The sequence below is a fragment of the Culex pipiens genome, chromosome 2 (assembly GCF_016801865.2).
Source record: "Culex pipiens pallens isolate TS chromosome 2, TS_CPP_V2, whole genome shotgun sequence".
In the NCBI taxonomy this organism is placed as follows: Eukaryota; Metazoa; Arthropoda; class Insecta; order Diptera; family Culicidae; genus Culex; species Culex pipiens.
The window spans coordinates 125,302,425-125,323,901 of record NC_068938.1 but is presented as its reverse complement, the minus strand read 5'-3'; the positions used below and the strand labels follow the sequence as shown (position 1 = coordinate 125,323,901).

The 21,477-nt window shown below is 37.0% G+C and overlaps 1 protein-coding gene across 2 annotated transcripts in view; it reads left to right on the top strand.

The window, feature by feature from the left end:
- Positions 1-57: 57 nt before the first annotated feature.
- Positions 58-21,477, top strand: part of LOC120415015 (O-acyltransferase like protein-like) — a 42,943-nt gene continuing 21,523 nt past the window's right edge. Inside the window, exons 1-2 of one of the 2 annotated variants that reach the window (XM_039576378.2) lie at positions 17,823-18,033; positions 18,324-18,478. In XM_039576378.2, the coding sequence (XP_039432312.1) occupies positions 17,943-18,033; positions 18,324-18,478 (246 nt within the window). In that variant the 5' untranslated portion in view covers positions 17,823-17,942. Of the gene's footprint in view, positions 214-17,822; positions 18,034-18,323; positions 18,479-21,477 lie in introns of those variants that run through there. The other variant, XM_039576379.2, reaches the window with a different exon arrangement.

The window sequence follows — 21,477 nt, the reverse complement described above, 5'->3', positions numbered from 1 at the left end:
CTGCACGAGCAGCAATAAAGTGTTTTCTGTTCTGAGTTCAATAGACACAAAAAAGACGATTTTTCATGGAACCATCTATTCATGAAATTGACTTAAACTTTACTGTGGTATCCCTAAATAACAGTGTATATGAGTAAGCTGTGAGAAGCTTGAAGAGCTGCGCGTGTGGAGAGTAGATATTCAGTTGACGGACGAACGAATAAAGAGAGAGACGTAAGTTGGAGTGCGCGTTAAAATAATTAATTAATTAAGTGTACACACACCCAAAGGAAAAATATATCTCAAAATCTGCAACAGTGGATTTGCTGCAGAAAATGTCATATTTTATCACATTTTTGCAGCAAGCCCCTAGATCATTTTTGCCCGCGTGTAAACATTTCAGCGATCTGCAGTTCTCACCAACACATATAACACTCACTTTTCATCAAGCGTCCATGGCGCGGTGGTAGCGTGTCGGATTAGTAACCAAGAAGTTGGTGGTTCAATCCTCGTTCTATTAAGGGTTTTTTTTGTGTAATACAACCAAAAAGCCGTCGGTAATGTCGATAATTGTCGGTAACGGGCAAAAATGTCATACCCCTATATCGCAAAAAATACATGAGGACAGTTTTCATGCAGATTCTGATATACTTTCATGCCGCCATGCATCACAATCATGCGACTGCCAGTTGGGTGCAGAAAAAAAATTATGGTAATATTACACCTGGGAAGGGGTACATCTTTTATTTCAGAAAAAAGTGTGACTTACGTCTAGAAATGTGTTATTTTACCACTTTTTCAGTCTTAAGTGATTACATCATAAAAGAGGTAATGTTCAACCTTCCATAATTACAGCTTCCAAATTCACATAATTTTTTACTGTGTATAATTTACAAGATATCACAGTTACAAGAACAGTGATTAAAGTTTAATAATTGATTATTAATCTATGTGAGTAATTCTCCGTCAATAAACACGGCAGTTGACTCGACCCCTCTTCGACTTGCGTGAAACTTTGTCCTTAGGGGTAATTATTTTCCCTGATCACAAATCCGCTCCATTTTTCGATAACTCGTGACAAATTAGCAGACGTGTTTTTCAATAATTTCCAGTCTGAAATGGTGATGGTTTGGAAATGTGGTGTCATGTTGATGTCATGTCATGTTGAAATGTTGATGTCATGCTCAGAATTAAAAAAATATTTTTCATCGCAAAAAAATTAAAAAATAGCTGAATCCACCCATGTGGTTGGAGCCTTCCTCACTCATTACCAACAACGGCTGTACACAAATTTCAACTATTTTTTAGATCCGGTTTCCAAAAAGTACACAGCAAAAAATTGTTTAAAAAATTTGGAAGGTGTATTTTTAGAAGGTTGAATATTACCTCTTTTATGATGTAATTTTACCTCAATTTAGACTGAAAAAGCGACATTACACCAGAATAGTGGTAAAATTACACATTTTCAGAGGTAAAATTACACATTTTTGCTGACATTAAAGATGTACCCCTTTTTAGATGAAATTTTACCATGATTTTTTTTCTGTGTGTCTTAAGTGACCATATCTAGAGACAGGGTTGCCTGATCTTCAATGTTTTGGACTCATTGGAAAGGTCTTTTGATAACCTAACCAACGATGGATTGGATGGTGAATCCGGACATAGTTTACATACATTTAAGTGAGATTCGGCTTCCAAAAAATATTAACCAATAGTGACAGGTTTTTTGTGAGTTGTTTTCCTGTTTTCTGTTTCCTTTACAACCAACTTTATTTGCATCCATTGTGATAAATGCCTCGTGGCGCGGTGGTTAGCGGCTTCGGCTGCCGATCCCTAAGTTACTGTGGGGCCCGGGTTCGATTCCCGCCTTATCCAGCTGGCATTCTATCGGATGGGGAAGTAAAATTGTCAGTCTATTTGCGTAAAAGAGATTTTGGGTGGCTCACCACACATAACCTTCGGATGCCTCTTTATGTGCTGGAACTTGCAACAGAGACCACAAAAGATCTGGGTGTCGTTGAAGTGGATTGCTTTGCTTTTTTGTGATAAATGCCTTATACACAACTGAAAGGATCTCCCAAAGCTCTGTACTGCACTTACAAAACTACTGGTACTCGATAAACTAAAGAAATAAACTGAATTGAATTGAAAAAAATATATATATATATATATGATAATCTAACCAACGAAGGGTCAGATGATGTACCCGGACATAGTTTACATAAATTTAAGTGAGATCTAATCTAATCTAATCTAATCTAATCTAACACAAACGCAGCCAGTCCGATGAAAGCATGCTGGAAAGTCTTGTGATTAGATTACGCCCCAAGCACTTCTCTTGTCATTATTAATAATTACAATACATCCGAGAACACCCGAAAATGTGTTGCAAAAATTAAAGCGGCCAGCCCTACTACGTTGTGTTTACCGCAGAGAGGATTCTGAGAACGGATCACATTTCACAGAATCTACAGGGGAGGAAGGATGCGTGGACATACCGTACCAAACGCTCCTGTTTACAGTTTCATATGTGTTTTGTAAAATGTGTTAAGTGTAAAGTATAGTGTGGTTATATAATCAAATAAATATAATAATGCAATATAATGATCATTTAATAAAATTCCTTCACCTATATATAATAACCACGCACCCAAGCACACAAACAGCGACACAAAAGAAATGAAAATGAGCATGCAAAAACAAGACAACGCGTCCCCGTGGTCAGCGCATTAATGATGCCATTCTAAGTGAGATCTGGATATATGTGAAAACACATTTTTATACTCAATTTTTGAACTACTTATCGAAACTTCAATCTGTATAAAACTCGATCTATGGGACCCTAAGCCAAGTAGAATGCAAATCGGTTCAGCCAGTGCCGAGAAACATGAGCTAGTTTGTTGGTCATATACATACATACACACATATACAGCAATTCCCCACGAAAACAGCATGGAAAAAAACAAAAGTCCTCGAATCGGGCTCAAAATTTTTCTGGGGGTTCCCTGGCCGAAATAATTAGACCCGTATTTTTTTGTTTGGCCATTAGGGTGACCTACGCCGTGTTAGGGTGGTCTGAAATATGGCCATTTTCGTCGATTTTCGCAAAAACCACTTTTTTCGAAAAATCATAACTCCTCGCCATTTTAACCGATTTCAATTGTCAGGTGGTCAAGTGATAAGTTGGGCTTTCAAAGAAAAATAGTAAGAAGTTTCAAAAATCTAGCCTAACATATGAAAAGAGCGTATGAAACTTTAAAATGCCGTTTTGATGGTGTCTGGACCAAAGAGCCTATGTCTGCAAATATTTTTATCAGATTCCCCGGACATTTTTACATAACATACTAAAAAATGGGAGGAGTTCATTAACAGGATTCCGAGATATGATTTTTTGATAATAAAATCCGTGTTTTTTGAAGCGCCGCGCGCAAAAACCGGAGAATGACGAAATTGGCAAAAAATCAACATTTTTCACTAAAACTGCTATAACTTCAAAATTTCATCGATGACCTATACATGTCTGGGTACCAAAAGTTGCGTCTCTTAATTACGAAAATTTTGGCACCCAAACATCTATAGGTCATCGCTGAAATTTTAAAGTTATCGCAGTTTTAGTGGAAAAAGTTGATTTTTTGCAAATTTCGTCATTTTCCGGTTTTTGCGCGCGGCGCGTCAATAAACACGGATTTTATTTTCAAAAAATCATACCTCGGAATCCTGTTAATGAACTCCTCCAATTTTTTAGTATGTTATGTAAAAATGTCCGGGGAATCCGATAAAAATATTTCCAGACATAGGCTCTTTGGTCCAGACACCGTCAAAACGGCATTTTAAAGTTTCATACGCCCTTTTCGTATGTTAGGCTAGATTTTTGAAACTTGATACTATTTTTCTTTGAAAGGTCAACTTATCACCTTTCATTTGCGTATAAGACAATTGAAATCGGTTAAAATGGCGAGAAGTTATGATTTTTCGAAAAAAGTGGTTTTTGCGAAAATCGACGAAAATGGCCATTTTTCAGACCACCCTAACACAGCGTAGGTCACCCTAATGGCCAAACAAAAAAATACGGGTCAAATTATTTCGGCCAGGGAACCCCCAGAAAAATTTTGAGTCCGATCCGAGGACTTTTGTTTTTTTCCATGCTGTTTTCGTGGGGAATTGCTGTATACACACAGACATTTGTTCAGTTTTCGTTTCTGTGTCGATATGCATGCGTGAAGGTGGGTCTACGACGTTTTTATACAAAGTTCATTTTTAGAGCAGGATTATAGCCTTACCTCAGTGAGGAAGGCAAAATAGCTTCGAAAATTCTGCCTTTTTTCGTTATTTAATCGTACGCAGTATTGCCGCATGTAATTTTTTGGAGATTTAATGTAATTTTTGAATCGGAAGGGCATTTTTTCATTTAGAGGAATATTTAACATTTTGAAAATTCTTGTTTTTGAAAAAAAAATTTAAGGGTTATTTTTTAAAGTGTAACAATGTTCAACAAAGTTGTGAGCAGATACTTACAAACATTTAAAAAAAAATCGGTTTGCGTGATTTTACAAAAAAAAAACGTTTAAAAAAAATTTTCTTCGTTGATCATGGCCGTTCCAGGTCACCTGCAGCAGACCTGAACGAAAAAAAAACTAAGAGAAACAAAAAAACGGTTTCCTACGTAAAACTATCATATTAGCCCAAAATAAGACCAAAAAATGATATTTTGACACTTTGACACATTCTGAGGGAAGATCCAGATCCAAAATTAAACAAACAAAATTACTTGGAAAAACAATTGACAATTGGAATTGGACAATTTTCAAATTTCATTAGAGTAGTCTCATACATAGAGGGTGACGATTCTCGAGATTTTCAATTTCCCGGGAATCGAGAGTTGAATTTGGCCATTTCCCGGGAATTCCCGGGACCCGGGAGTTTTTTTTACTATGCCAATAGTGCTAAAATTTAATAAAATGAAAAGTAATAATTTTTTTTTGTTTTTTTTTTATAAATTCAGTTAAAATGGATTCATACTTATTCTATGAAACGGTAATTTAAGCAGCCTCATAATTTTAAGGAACTATATGAAACTTTTTGATTTTTTTCTGAAATACAAAATCGTTTCCTGAGCTTTTTAAGACTCAAAATTATAGTTTAAAATGTTTACAAATCTTAATTCGCACTGAGTCATTTTTCAAAAGTTGCACAAAGTTGTTATTAGATTTTTGTAAAAAAAATAATAACTAATATAACTAATATATAATTTTCCAGTATCGGGAATTTTGCAATATGATAAACATCGACTGAAAACAACAAATTCAACTTTTTTTGTTATTTTTGAGGTCAACTCTAAAGTTTAATTGAAGAAATATTTAGAGTTATCAGGAAAATTCATATGTTCACAAAAAACTAGATTATGAGGATTGCTATGCTCAAGAGAAGATTATGGAAATAAACTTAACTTGAAAAATCTTTTCCCTCTTAGAAATAATTAAAAAAAAATATTTGAAAATAAAACATTTGATTTCATGTCTGGGGTGTAACCGGTAAATATTTTTAAAGGTAAATTTTGGGGTCCAAATTTTTCTCAATTCTAGCGTTTGGAATTTTTGACAAGTTAAAGTTTAAACTTTCTGGATAAGAAGATTAGAGAAGCATTGGTTTTTTCGAAATTGAACATCGAACATTGAACATTAAATGTTCAAAACAATTTTTTCAAAATGTTTTTCTTATTAGTTTATCTATGTTTGCTTCAATATTTATAAGTTAAAAAATTCCCGGGAGTCTCGACCGAATTTCCCGGGAATCGAGAGGTCCAAAAATGGTCGATTTCCCGGGAAATTTTTCCCGGGAATTCCCGCTCGTCACCCTCTACTCATACACCTTTCCCTTGAAAATTAGACATATTGAAAAGTAGATACAGTCATCCCACATATTCAGAACACCCACAAATTCGGAACACTTTTGTGGTTATTTGTCAATAGAATGCAAAATGCAACTTTTCTGCCGACCCTGCTATTTTTAGGGCCTTTATTTGAACATTCTCTTGCTATTTCCCTAGTAAAAGTAATACTTTTCAAACAAAAACTGCATTTCAAGACTATTTTATCCAGAGCACCAAAACACTGCCTCCAAATTGCCTGTTCCATGATTGTGGGATGTTATTGTGTCTCCCACAATTGTGTAACGCCTGAATTTAACTAATATTTCCATAAAAAAGTTATCAGACCATTCATAAAACATTACTAAGCATGAGTTTTATTGGTTTCAGAGTGCAAAGTCATTATTTTTTTAAAAATAGGTACTCCTGGAGAGAAAAAAAGTTTGTTTACATCGTAAGAAAAAAGTGTTCCGAATTTGTGGATTTCAAGGGTCAATGTTATTCTTTGAAAACTTGATATAATACGTAAAAATATATAGCCGGTCTATACATCAATCGAAAGATCGCAAGAAAAGCTTTCACATGAAGGTAAAAGCAAATCTATATGTTCAATTATAGATTTTATATGATTTGTTAAATATTGTCCGATCTGTAAACTGTTCCGAATATGAGGGATGACTGTATAACAAATTTAAAGAAAACTGGATCCCTTTTGCAAGCAAACTGAGCTTAAAATTTGGCCTGCGCTTTTTTGAGATATTTATGTTTTAAATTTGAAATTCTTTTACCTTAAAATGGCTGTAACTTTTGATCCTTCAGATCAAATTAACTTGAAAAAAAAAATAGTTTTTAGAGCTCTAACAATGCCTCGAACATTACTTTTCTCGAAAACTTAACCCAAAATTATTATAGTATAGTATACGTTCAAAAAACTGATTCTCTAAAATTGGTATTGGAAGGCGTAAATTGCGAGGTAAAATTTTGGGGTTTTCAACAATGATGCTTGGATTGGCAAGCTCAATAAGGCACAAGAATTCCCAAAAATATTCCCGAAAAGTTAGATTATCAGAATCATCCTAATCGTGAGCAGCCCTAATTTTCACCAAACCAAAAGTTGTTCCATTTCATTTGCCACAACGTTTCTGAAGACACCAAAGCTTCAAAACTTCAATGTTATTCAATGTTTGGCCCTTTTAAAATATTAGTCTTGATTTAAAAAAATAAAATATTTTTTTCTAAAAGATCTGAGATATCTTCATTAGAAAATGTTGGGTTGTTTTGGTGAGATTTAGAAAACTTCAATCTTCGTGTTTCTTTTTCTTAAAGCGGCTCTATCTCAGCAACTCGAGGTCCAATCTTCAATGTCTCTTAGACAATTTTATAGCAAATTTTCACTATTTTTAAAAATCCAAAAACTGCAAATATTTCGCTAAAATCGCACTTTTGGTGGCTATATCTTGAAAACGGAGTCCTTTATCAAAAAATCTGTAATGTACTTTTCGATTGCAAATTCAATTTTGCATTAAAAAATAATGTCAAATTTGTTTTTGCATGAAACTTCGATGTTTTTTTTCTAAAAATCACTATTTTTTCAAAAAAATATAACTCTGCGGCAGATTTTTTGACCATGTTTCTCTATGGCTCAAAAGTTGCGGGTTTTTGTCCCCTAAAACATATCAAAAAATCTCGTAAATCAAAAAATACGTATTTTGGAAAATTGAGTCTTTGTGAAAAAAATGTTTATTAAAAAATCGGCAATTTTTTTCCCGTGTACCTATATTTTTCTCAATAGTCATCAGCCGAAGACACCAAATTGATCAGAAAATTCATTCAAAAGTTACAGTCATTCGAATATTTACGTACCATTTTTGTATGGACAGCAGCCAAAATTGTATGGAGACTTGTATGGGTGAACCAATGACGCAAAATAGCTTATTTGGTCATAGGGAAGGCCCCCACAAAGTTTAAGTCAAATAAAAAAATACAAAAAATAAAAATGGTCGAAATCGGCCGATTTCGTAGAGAGTTGCTCAAATAAGTTTACGTTAATTAAAAACAGTCGACCAATGGGAATGTTTTTGAATGATGCTTAAAGTGCACAATAAACATAATAACAAGCCTTACCCTACAAACTTCGTTCTGCCTTTTTTCTTTGTTGACGTTTTGCCTTCCTCACTGAGGTAAGGCTATAATCCTGCTATAAAAATGAACTTTCTATTAAAAGCTCCTAGACCCACCTTCATGTATACAAATCTACTCAGAATCGAAAACTGAACAAATGTCTGTGTGTGTGTATATGTGTGTGTATGTGTGTGTGTATGTGTGTGTGTATGTGTGTGTGTATGTGTGTGTGTATGTATGTATGTGACCAAAATTCTCACTGAGTTTTCTCAGCACTGGCTGAACCGATTCTGATCGAACCAGTTGCATTCGACTTGGTTTAGGGTCCCATACATCGCTATTGAATTGTTTGAAGTTTCGATAAGTAGTTCAAAAGTTATGCATAAAAATGTGGTTTCACAAATACCCGGATCTCAATTATATGAATGTAAACGATGTCCGGATCCATCATCCGACCCATCGTTGATTAGGTAATGGAAAGGCCTTTCCAATGAGTCCAAGACATTGAAGATCTGGCAACCCTGTCTCGAGTTATGACCACTTAAGTGATATTTATGTACTTTTTTGAAACCGGATCTCACTTAAATGTATGTAAACTATGTCTGGATCCATCATCCGACCCATCGTTGGTTAGGTAATTGAAAGGCCTTTCCAATGAGTCCAAGACATTGAAAATCTGGCAACCCTGTCTCGAGTTATGACCAATTAAGTGATATTTATGTACTTTTTTGAAGCCGGATCTCACTTAAATGTATGTAAACTATGTCTGGATTCATCATCCGACCCATCGTTGGTTAGGCAATTGAAAGGCCTTTCCAAAGAGTTCAAAACATTGAAGATCTGGCTACCCTGTCTCGAGTTATGACCACTTAAGTGATATTTATGTACTTTTTTGAAGCCGGATCTCACTTAAATGTATGTAAACTATGTCCGGATCCATCATCCGACCCATCGTTGGTTAGGTAATTGAAATGCCTTTCCAATGAGTCCAAAACATTGAAGATCTGGCAACCCTGTCTCGAGTTATGACCACTTAAGTGATATTTATGTACTTTTTTGAAGCCGGATCTCACTTAAATGTATGTAAACTATGTCCGGATCCATCATCCGACCCATCGTTGGTTAGGTAATTGAAAGGCCTTTCCAATGAGTCCAAAACATTGAAGATCTGGGAACCCTGTCTCGAGTTATGACCACTTAAGTGATATTTATGTACTTTTTTGAAGCCGGATCTCACTTAAATGTATGTTAACTATGTCCGGATCCATCATCCAACCCATCGTTGGTTAGGAAATTGAAAGGTCTTTCCAAAGAGTCCAAAACATTGAAGATCTGGCAACCCTGTCTCGAGTTATGACCACTTAAGTGATATTTATGTACTTTTTTGAAGCCGGATCTCACTTAAATGTATGTAAACTATGTCCGGATCCATCATCCGACCCATCGTTGGTTAGGTAATTGAAAGGCCTTTCCAATGAGTCCAAAACATTGAAGATCTGGGAACCCTGTCTCGAGTTATGACCACTTAAGTGATATTTATGTACTTTTTTGAAGCCGGATCTCACTTAAATGTATGTTAACTATGTCCGGATCCATCATCCAACCCATCGTTGGTTAGGAAATTGAAAGGTCTTTCCAAAGAGTCCAAAACATTGAAGATCTGGCAACCCTGTCTCGAGTTATGACCACATAAGTTATACACTGTGTTCTTTTTTTCTGGATCTAAAAAAATTATGAAACCACTCATATACCCATTTTTGGTAAAAAGTGAGGAAGGCATCAACCACATAGGTGGATTAAGTTAGTTTTTAACTTTGTTGCTTATTCAGCCTCCTGTGATCAAAATTTGATTTTACATAACTTTTCCCATACAATCTGCAGATTTCCCGGAATCCAGAGTGTGGCCAAAGTTGTAACTTTTTGGCGTAAGAACCTTCCTTGGACTTATACGAACCCAACGCAACAAAGAGCAACTCGATCCGACGTTCCGTGTTAAATTGATTCGCGTTCGAACAAAACCGTCGAAATTTTTTATATATATAGAAGATAGAAGAAGATAGAAGATAAAAGGTATGCCTGAAATTGTAATTTTATTAATTTATTTAAAAACATCTAGAGGACCAGAAGAGCAACTAATGGGTAATGTTCCTAATGTTATTCTGATTATTCCAACGTCTAATTCCACACCTCTGAAGGTAAGCCGGTTACTGGCATGTCTCAGCAGGTGGTTGTACCACGCCACGCTCAACCACGCAACTTGGCAGATTGATGACAATTTCAGCGTGATAATAGATATTTTGGCAAAAAAGGCAACTTAATGGCTCGCATCATAAAGTTCGGTAAATTTGGCGTCTTTTGACACTTTTTTTTTATTTTTAGTCATTTCCAGTCGAATGGGCATGGCCTTCAGTTAGTGACTTCACTTTATTCAATTAATTGTTGCTCAAACAATCAGCGACCGTTAATCTAATGGAATCCAAAAAGGCACTCATTACATCATTGACTGTTTCTCAAATAGCGATCTCCGGTGGCAAACACACCAACGAGCATCGCAAACGAATATCAGATCGAAAGAAGCCGCAATCAAAACAAACTTCACCTTGCAACGTGCACGGTGGCGATGAATCTGATCAATGGATCGTACGGTGAATGGGTGAAAACGTGAGCGAGATTGAGTGCTTGGGCTCGTTTCCTTTGGAATGAATTTCGATGAAGTGAAGTCAGCGTTGGTTTGGTTTTGGGAAACTTGACAATCAAAGGTTTGTTTATCTCTTTTGATTTTGTAAACAAAAAAAAACATTGAATTTAATTATTTAAATGTAAGCACCACCGACATTTGCAATGATCTCACTGAAAATAGGTGCTAATTGATTGTTGATACAGCAATTGTAAGTAAGTTTCATAGCGCTGTGTACTAAGAGACCTGGCATAAATTCTCCTCTAGTGTACGCCTTGTTAACACTTTCTGTAACCGGGGAACGCTTGCGACGCTTCAGCTGTATGCTCAAGACCATCACTGTCAAGGAGAATTTGTTTAGGCGTCATCCATAAAGTACGTAACGCTCTAGGGGGGGAGGGGGGGTTGTCGCAAGCGTGACAAAGTGTGACAAGGGGGAGAGGGGGGGTCCGTGAGATCGTGACGTCACGCCAGAATATTTCCTGAATACTGAAAATTCAGTCAAAGAATATATCTAAAAAAAGTTTTTTTAGATAAAATTTACTCATAAATCAAACACGACACAAGGCTTTAAGAAACTGAGTTTCCGATGATAGATTTAATATGCTTAAATTATTAGATTTTCAAAAAAAAAACTGCTGATAGTGATTTCTATCTCTACAACATTCAACAAAAAAATCTAAACACAACCTATAAAAATTAAAAACTTTCTCAATTGAACTCCGAATTTATAAATAATCCTATTTATAAATCATGTAATAATTATTCAAAAATCAATATGAAGGGGGGAGGGGGTTCAACAGAATGTGACGTACTTTTCGAAGGGGGGTTGGAGCCAGCGTGACAAAGTGTGACATAGGGGGGAGGGGGGGTTAATTTTGGCCGATTTTAGCGTGACATACTTTATGGATGACGCCTTAGTCAAGTTCAATATCAGGTGCTTTAGGTATTTCGCGGAAAAGGTCACAAAACCAGTCAGTGTTGGTGGCTCAAATTGCTGGTTGGCTCGTGATTTTTGTGAAACTTTGTGCTGAATGATATTTTTTTGGCTTTTGATCATGAATTCATCTTTCTCATTTTAGTAAAATCATAAATTGAAAAAAAATAGGTGATTTTGCAACAAGTTGCAAAAAGATGATTTTTTCAGCAAAAGTCTTGTTTATCCAACGACGCACTGCAGAGTTGGATTCGAAAGACGAATGCTAGAAAAATCGAGACTATCAACATGAAGCACACACATTTTATATTTTGCAATTCCGAAAAACAATAGGAAGGATTTACATGAAAACGTTTGCTGCCCCTTGCTATGTTGGAATCCGTGTCTCTAGTCAATCCACCGGTTTTCATTCAATAGACTTTGATTATTTTTATTTGGGTCATTCTCCACCTACCTACACTGCAAAAAATCCTCACTTGCAACGTATGTGATTCACACATAAATCCGCCGCATTTGCTTGAACATTCAATTTTAAGTGGATAGCTATTGAAAATACAAAGTGGAAAAACTTTGTTGACAAATGTGAAATTCAATAGCTGTTCCACTTAGCTTTCATTTGGTAGATCATAGTTTCCATATGTTGAACACATAATGTTTATTTTGATTAGCATTACTGTTTTTTGCAAAAACAATAGTTTTTTATTACTATATTTATTACTTTCCACACTAAACTCACACTTACTTCATTATATGTCACTCAACGGAATGTTCAAGGGCAGCATCCTTCTTGAGCATCCTGGCTGAGTCGTTCTTTGGACCAGATTTTAGCTTCCTTAGTTAGAGTTCCTGCATGGCGGGCTCCGGATTCCTTCCTACAGGGTTCTTCATTGCCGAGCAAACTGTGCCGGTCGATCTGAGTTTGATTCTGCAAGTTCCGGCATGGTTTCGCGGATTCTTCGAGATGCTGTTCTTTCAAGATTTTTGCTGTTGCTGTAACTGAATTGAGATCCTTGATCGCTTCGCTTCGATAGGACACGGTGATTTTTGCAGACTGGATTTTCGCCATGCGATGTGATGATTAGCTAAGCCCAAGTTGCCTAGGAATCGTTAATTGGGAATAGGACCAATTCCATCTGAACTAGATTCTCACCACTATGGCGGCCGTCCATTGCCGGCCGCTCCCATCTCCACCGCGCACCAGGGACAAGGAAAGGGATTTGTATAACGGGAAGTGTTGATGCTCCACTTTTTTAAGAGTAATAAGGTAAAATCTCCACGGTATCCTCAAGTAAGTTTCGCTTGGAGTTGGACGATTTTTGGGAAGGTGAATGGTCTGAGGAGCCACCCTAGGCGAGTGGTAACGACCGTTTTGCATTGTTGGTCTAGAAACCTTTCCGAATTTTCATCAAACAAAGCACAATGCTTGCAATCCATCGGCCATCTTGCTTGAACTGATTTGGAAAATTTTCATGTGTTCTTACATTTTTATTTAAGTGATACTTAACACTTTAAATTGGGGTTTGACTTTTCCAAAATAACAAAACATATTTTTTTAATTGTAAAACGTTTCCATAGCATATGGGAACCACTTTCGTTTTAAGTGTTAGAGGCAAATGCAAAGTCATGTGGAAAACCACTTGAAGCAGAAGTGTGTATTTTTTGCAGTGTAAATTACACCAGACCAGCCCCCTCCGTGTACGCACGAGAGCATGCAGCTAGTGATTGTGGTTACCCGCGAGTTTGCTTCTCCAGCATGCCAAAGGCCGGCCGTGGCCGTGGCAGTTCGAGTGCGGCCTCGAAAAACCCGCGAAGTTCATCTACCGGCCGTGTGCAAAAAGGTAAACAAACCAACGCCGTGTCGACCGCCATCGCGCAGGGGAGCGTGAACGCAGAAGGAATCGACAAAAAGTTACTACACCCCGGATATGTTCCAAGATCACCAGTGCGAACCCGTTCGGGTACCTCCGGTGCCACGACCAGTGGCACATCAACATCCGCCAACATTCCCATTAGGAACGAGTTCCAGATGCTGAGCGACGACGAAGAAAACAACAACAACATCGACGGTAGCACCACTACCGACGACGACGATGGTCGTGCACGGAAAAAAGTGCCGACGCCAAAAAAGAATAATTCTCCAACGGAACGAAGACCACCTCCAATTTTTGTTTTGGACACGTTGGCGGACGATGTTGATGAGTTGCTGGAAGGCCTCGGATATTGTCTGAAAATCGGTAAGTCAGCAATGCAAGTGATCACACTGAATAAAAAGAGCTTCGACCTGGTGTTTGAAGAATTGAAGCGTAGCAACTTCAACTTCTACACATTCAACCCCGAGAAGCCTCCTGTTAAGGTCGTCTTACAGGGTTATCAAGACCGTCCGATCTCCGACCTGAAGGTTCACCTTTCGGACGCCGGAATAAAACCGCGGGAGATTAAAGTGCTCTCGCGCAAGACAACGGTAACAGGTACACACACACTGTACCTGTTGTACTTCGACCGCGGCACCGTCAAGATCCAAGACCTGCGGCGGACTAAAACTTTGGACGGTTTTTGGGTATACTGGCGGTTTTACACCAAGAACCCGATGGACGTAGCGCAATGCCACCGTTGCCAGAAATTCGGTCACGGCTCGCGGAACTGCAACCTCCGGCCCCGCTGCGTGAAGTGCGGTGAGTCACACCTCTCGGAGGCGTGCGCACTGCCACGAAAGGCGGACTTGGGGGACAAGGCAGAACAAACCAAGCCGCGCGTAAAGTGCGCGAACTGTGACGGCAACCATACCGGCAATTACCGCGGATGCGTCGCGCGCAAGGCCTACCTCGAGGAGCAGGAAAAGAGGAAGAATAAAGCGTCCCACCCTCCTCAGCGAAGTACGAGCGCAGCCGTTCCTGCAGCTGGACAGCGTACGGTTCCAGCGGAAAATTCAGCGTTCCCTCCTGGTTGGGGGCGTTCGTTCGCCAGCGTGGTCGCTGCCGGTAGCGGCAGTACGGCCCAGCAAGAAGTCACCGGGGAAGATCTCTTCACCCTGCCGGAGTTCTTTGCTCTCGCGGGGGAGATGATGACGCGGTTTCGGAGCTGCCGGAACAAGGCAGAACAATTCCTGGCCCTTGGGGAACTGATGATCAAACACATCTACAAAGGATAAATTACCTATGATATAGATATAAGCTTTCTCTTCCTCTATCCCCTTTCCTTTGCAATTTTTTCTTACTCTTGCTAGTGCCTTAGTTAAAGAAATAATTGTTCCTAAATGGATTATGATGCAACACACAGCTGTAAAGAACTCCAAAACTCTGTTATGCACTTCAAAATAACTCATTGTATCTTGATTATTCACCAATAAAACCGAAAATCACTCGAAAATGACACCAGAGAAAAGCAGCTTCTTATTTTTTTTACCTTTAATTTTTTAAAGGGTTAAAATGGCTGAAAATAAACATTTTTGTGCATGTTTCTATTGTGACATTGTCTCAGAAACACGAATATGATGAAATTATCACCGGAAAATTTGATCTTAGGGGTCCCTCAAGCAAAAATTAACAAACAAAAAATTCACTAAAAGTAAAAGTGTCTTTTTGATATGTTTAAACTGCCTTACCCAAACGCGTTCTCAGTCTCAGATGGTAGTTCCAAATGCCCCCTACAAGCTACAGGACGAATCGAGTTGATATCTGGATGGAACACTTTTTTATTTGAGCTTGAAAATTATGCTATTTTTCACTAAAATGCTAATAACTCCCTTTATATTTAACCAATTAGGATGCTTCTTCCTGCATTTTGTTGCATTTTTAAGCCCTTTCAGATGCATTTTGAATTTTGAAATTACATTGAATTTTGCGTAAGTTATTTAAGGTTTTTGACGTTTTTGAACATTAAAATTTTCTGTCCCTATTTGCCCCACTTCCCGTTGACCTAGAGTGCTCATATTTTGGCCAGATGCTAGTTTTCTATGTACAAACAATCCCTGAAAATTTCAGACAGATTCGTGAGGTCCAAACGACGTCCCATACAAAGGGGTATGCCCTGTTCATGGACTCGCTCTTAAGTAATGTAAAAAATTCTTAGTGAATACCGTAAAACGGGGTGACTTTGATAGCCGGGGTGACTTTGATAGGTTTGCGATTTTTCTGCAAAATGAAGAGTACTATTAAAATACCTACGGAATGGTTCAGAATCATACTGACCGTGGTAGAGCACGGATACGTCACGACTGTCATCCACATACAAAGCGAGTGAAGTCAAAATCGAACCAAGATCGAACCAAGTTTTTGCAGCGAGGTTTTTAAAAATGTTTTATGCACATGAATTGCAAAAATAAAAACTTTTTGTTTTAATAACCAAGTTTTTTTTCAAGCGATTTACATTTAGTTTCAGATTGGAACTTTAATTAATATTCAAATAACTTGTAGCAATTGTTGTTTTTTTAAAAGATTTAAATTTAATCTCAGATTTAGAACAGGATGCAATGAATAATCATCGAAATATGTTGATCGAACTCGTGGTTGAATTATGTTTAAATGTTAAATAAACTGAGTATTCTAAAAGTGTAATTGAATTGAAACCAACGGTCAGGAAGAATCTTACCAAGCTAGTTTTATTTCAAGGAAATTGAATATATTTAATTTTTAGTTTAATGTTACGTGTTGTTCTAGTACAACTTTGTTTATCGGTCCTATAAATGATAAATGAGGAAATCTGTACGTAATCCTTGCCATTTACTTAAATATATAAGCAAAAGATGAGTAAAACTAAAAATTAATTAATTTTATGATAAAAATTAAATATTTTGTTTCATACATCCTTTTCCAAAACCCCACGTAAACAAGATTGACAGCGCCTTTGGCGGTGACTTCGGGAAAGTGCATGCCTGTCAGATCCCTGTGGTAGAGAAGTGTTCAAAGTACCTCAAGAAGAACATTGCATAAAATTTTAAAATTTTTAAAAAGTTAGTTAACTATAATTAAGAAAATGTTGATGAAAGTCATTATTTTAAACTTCTCAAAGTGTCATGATTTTCTCAATGAACATGATTTTGAATCGGAAAACTGAATGCATTTTCGGATTCTTTGGACAATTTTCCACTAGGAGAATGTTGAATAAGTTTGTAAATAATAAAAATTATGTGTCCTTGAAACACAATTAAAAAAAATCTCCAAATTTATAGGCAATTTCAGTTGAACAATTTTCATGTAAAATGTGAAAACTTGTGATTCGTGCTTTGTATTCAGTTTATAATGCAATATAAATCGATAATTTTATAAACAAAACTAGTTTTAACAAATTTCAGGCAAAATTTCTTTTTTTCAACAATTTTATGTAAAATTTATTAGTATTTTGATAAAAAGCTTAAAAACTTAGTTAACTAAATATAAACATTGATTTTTTTTCTTGAAAACTATATCAGCTACTTTAGTGATGGTACATTTAACGTACAAATAAAGTTTGAACATCTTAAATATGATTTTAACAAGAAAAACTATGACTATCAAAGTCACCCCGGAATTTAAACTTAGAATTTTTAACGTAACTATTTTTCCAAACACTATTGAAAAAACTTTTTTTTCCAAAATAGTGCATGGACTTTGGTGGCCTACCCCAGTACATGTTTTAAAAATAATAATCTTGAGAAAAACCTTACCTGTTGGAAAATATTTCAAAAACAAATTGAACTCCTATCAAAGTCACCCCGGTTTACGGTATACAAAACAGTATAGGCACCAAAAGCTTAAAGAGGAATGCAAAATTACATCAATTTGGGAGGGGCACCAAATTGATGTTTCGCCGAGGTCACCGTATACCCAAGGTGCAAATTGTTGATCTAAATCCCCAGACACATACATTTGTTTAGAATTTGTTTAGAATTTCGATATGATTAAAGATTGCGGCAAGCGAGCAAGACCTCGACGTTACATGGCGCGTCAACATAGCCAGCAGCGGTGACCCTGCATAATTTGAACACGTTTTACACCCCCCTCACAACATCGCATAGCAGCATCATCACCCCCAAATTTCTCGTTCATGGATTCTCGCGTGAGCACATGACGACGATCCTAAGGTCGCACGGGCGTACGTCAATCGTTCAAAATCAGCATCATACCCATGTTGGAAAAGCAAAACAGAAGATGAAACAGTGCAGAATCCACCTACTCCTCCATCTCACCAAGCGTCGCGACGCTCACCTGGGCTGATCAGCGCGCGTTCAACGGCTGTGAGTTGAACTTTAGCGTTTAGTCTTTCGCGATCGCTGCTGCCGTGAGATCATGAAGAACTGATCAATCGTTGTGGGAACTGAGCGCGTGGTCGAGTGCACGCGTACCGAGCGATCGTTGATCAGTTTTGGGGTGTTTAAATTGAGAAAAATGGCGCCCGGTGCAAAATGGACGCTGATAATTTTAGTTGTGGTACAAATTAGTGTCTTGAAAAGTGCAGTGTCCAGTCGGGAAGCTCAAAGTGAGTATTTAAAGAGAAGAATATAAAATCGAAAAAAAACTCTCGATCGATCACGTGCAATGAAAGAGTTTGAAGTTCAAACTGCAGTGTGGGGTGGTGGGGGAATCCCAAAAGACAGCTTGTCAATGTTTGATTTCTTCTCAATTGTTTACATGGAAATTAGCTTCGTTGGCCTCTCAAGTGGTTACAACACGTTGAAAAAGCCTCCTTTGAGAAGAAAAAAGGCGTGGCCTTGCTGTTAGTGTGTATCGTTGCTTACAAATATTTGTTGTTTCCATTACAATTCGAAGCGTCACTCGAGAAGGAGCTGTGGAGAAGCTTGCCAAAGCTGTACGACTACGATGATTACGACGAGTGTAAACACCGGAATCCGGATTATTTCTACTGTGTGGTAAAAGCACATATCATCGAGAATGCAAGTTCAGAATTGTGGCGCAAGATTAGTGTGAGTATTATTTTTTATCATTTTTTTTTTTTGTGAAGTAAACAACATCTTTGATCCTAACCAAACACGGCGAAAGAAAACTTTCATCTATCGTTAGCGACAAATCCTGAAATTAGAATTGGAGCATTTCTTGATTTGTGGCAACGATTTTTATGGCAATTATCAAAAACCATTTATTTCTGCTCATAAGGCAAATTTTATCCAAAGTGTTTGTCCTTCAGCCGACAATTCCAAAATTCAAAATGTGTGGCTAGGCCTAAAGTACTCAATTTGATTGAAAATGCAAAAATGATCGATAAATAAGGTACGGCAAGTAGTTCACAATCGATTGTTTATGTTTTTATTTTCTCAATGAAAATGTGTATATTGAGCAATACAATAATTTTCAAATAAAAAAGTGCTTAAACCTTTGAACATTGCGCAAAAAATATTATTTACAAAATTTCTATTACCGTCATTAAGGTGACATTAGGTCTGTGGATAAGATTGTGTCAAAGTGATTTTTTACGGTTTTAGCAATGCTCTTCGAATTCAATCGACTGCATATATCTTTGGCTCAAACTATGTGAGGGCTTTTCCTATGATAAAAGAAACCATATTTTTTCATTGGTTCACAAATACTAGGCTCCATACAATGTTGGCAGCTGTCTTTACAAAAATGTTACGAAAATATTCGAAAATCTGTATCTCTTGGAGGAATTTCATGATCATTATTATTGATTAGAACTAAAAAAATAGGTTCTTGGAAAAAAACCCCGATATTTTTATTTTTTTTTTCACAAAAAAAAACAATAAAGATTTCTAAAAAGGTGTCCACGTGGTTTGTGGATGGTCCGAAGAAGGAAAACCACAATAATTTGGTCGCGATTTTGTAAATCATATTTTTTAAGAAGCTTTTACTCAAAAATTCTTTTCTCAAGAACCAAAATTGGCACAACTTATATTTAAACCTTGGCCTCCCCAGCTATCTCCCAACACTGTATTTTTGCCTTCCTCACTTTACTGAGGAAAGGCTATAAAATCACTCGAAATATGAACTTTTTAATTAGACCTCCTAGACCTACCGTCATTTATACATATCGACTCAGAATCACGAGCTGAGCAAATGTCTGTGTGTTTGGCTGTATGTAGACATGTGTACCAAATCAATGTCACTGGAATATCTAGTCACAGGCTCAACCGATTTTGGCCGGAATGGTTTTAATAGATCCGTCTTAACGTCCCCTACGTTGCTATTTAAAACCAATAAGTTCGATTAAGTATTTAAAAAGTTATGTTAAAAAAACTGTTTCATATAAACATAAAATTATGGTAAAAAGGGTGGTTTTTTCAAGAAACCTTCACATACTATATATTTTTAGAAAGGATATAAAAAGACCTTTCGGATGGATTAAAGGAAATTGGAATCAGACTTACCTTTCCAAAGTTACGAGCACTTAAAAAAACGAATGGATTTTCATAACCTCACTGATTTTTTTTCTTATTCTGTTTTGGTTTTCAAATTCGAATGCACAGGGTGATCCAAAAGAAACACTTATGAAATGACAGTCGATGAACAACGAATAGAGCTGTGCGGTATTATTGATTTTGACTAGAGACCATAAACAGGGAGACTGGTCGAAGTGAATTATGTCCTTAAATTGGGTACTAAAGCCATATGTCAATTTTTATGTACAACGGTAAAAAACACGATTTAAAACCATTTCTGATCACTTTTTTTCATTTTAATGCAAAAAAAAATATTGACAAGACAACATTTTTTCGATGGATCAACTATGGTCCCCTTGGAACGAGCTGTCAAGTAGGAGCTTTTCTGTCAAGAAGGACCGCGAGGATAATTTTTCGAAATTGATTTAAAAATCCATTTTAAACTCTTTGTGGTCGTACAAAGGGTCATTGTACTCAGAAAAATTAGCTTTATCGCTGTAAACAATAATATCAGCAATCTAAGTTTCATTTCAGGACCCAATTAAGCCGCGAACTCAAAGGATTTTAAATGGATTTTTTAATCAATTTAAAAAAAAATCACGGCCCTTCTTGACAGAAAAGGTCCTACTTGACAGCTCGTTCCAAAGGGACTATAATTGATCAATCAAAAAAATGTTGTCCTGTCATTTTTTTTTTGCATTAAAATGAAAAAAAGTGATCAGAAATAGATTTTAGTCGAGTATGGGAGCGGCCGTGGCTGACTGGTTAGCGAATGGTTATGGGTTCGATTCCCATCTGCTCCCAACGAGAAAGTTAAGAACATATAAATTTGAAATTTTGAATATGTGGGGACGCTGATTTCTTGCCGACGTCCTCGCAGCCACGACGATGAACTCGACCCGATGACGGCTGTCCGATGAAAGGGGGCAGGCGCTGCTCGCTGCTTTGACAGCTCGCGGATGCGAGCGTTACATTGTGAAGGGGCAACAAGCACAGTATGCACCCACAAAGAATATGAACAAAAAATCAAAGTCGCTCGAGGTGGGTTCGATCCCTCGTCCTTTGGATTAATAAGCAAAAATACTAGAACAAGGGTGTGTGTCTCAAATATTTTTTTCCTGCTGTAATTTTAGCTGTGCAATTTGTTGAGGGGTGGGGGATGATTTTTGTTGCCTTATGAAAGGACCGATCAAATCGGGTTGAGTAAGATTTTTTTTTGTTCATAGACTAAATAGAGTCCTAAAGCCCTATGTAAATGTTGATGTACAACGATTAAAATCTCGAACTTTTTTCGATGGACCTTATTTGTCAAGAAGGACCGCTAGGTTTATTTTTCAAAATTAATTTAAAAATCCATTTTAAACTCTTTGTTGTCGTACAAAGGGTATTGTACTCAGAAAAACAAGCTTTATCGCTGTAAACAATAATATCAGCAATCTAAGCTTAATTTTAAGACCCAATTGGTTAAGAACCGGTTGTTTTAATAACCGATTCCTTCAGACTCGTTGACCGATGAGTCGGCCGAAACCGCTCGACTTAATTATGGGAATTGTCTGATTTTTTAACGGGGA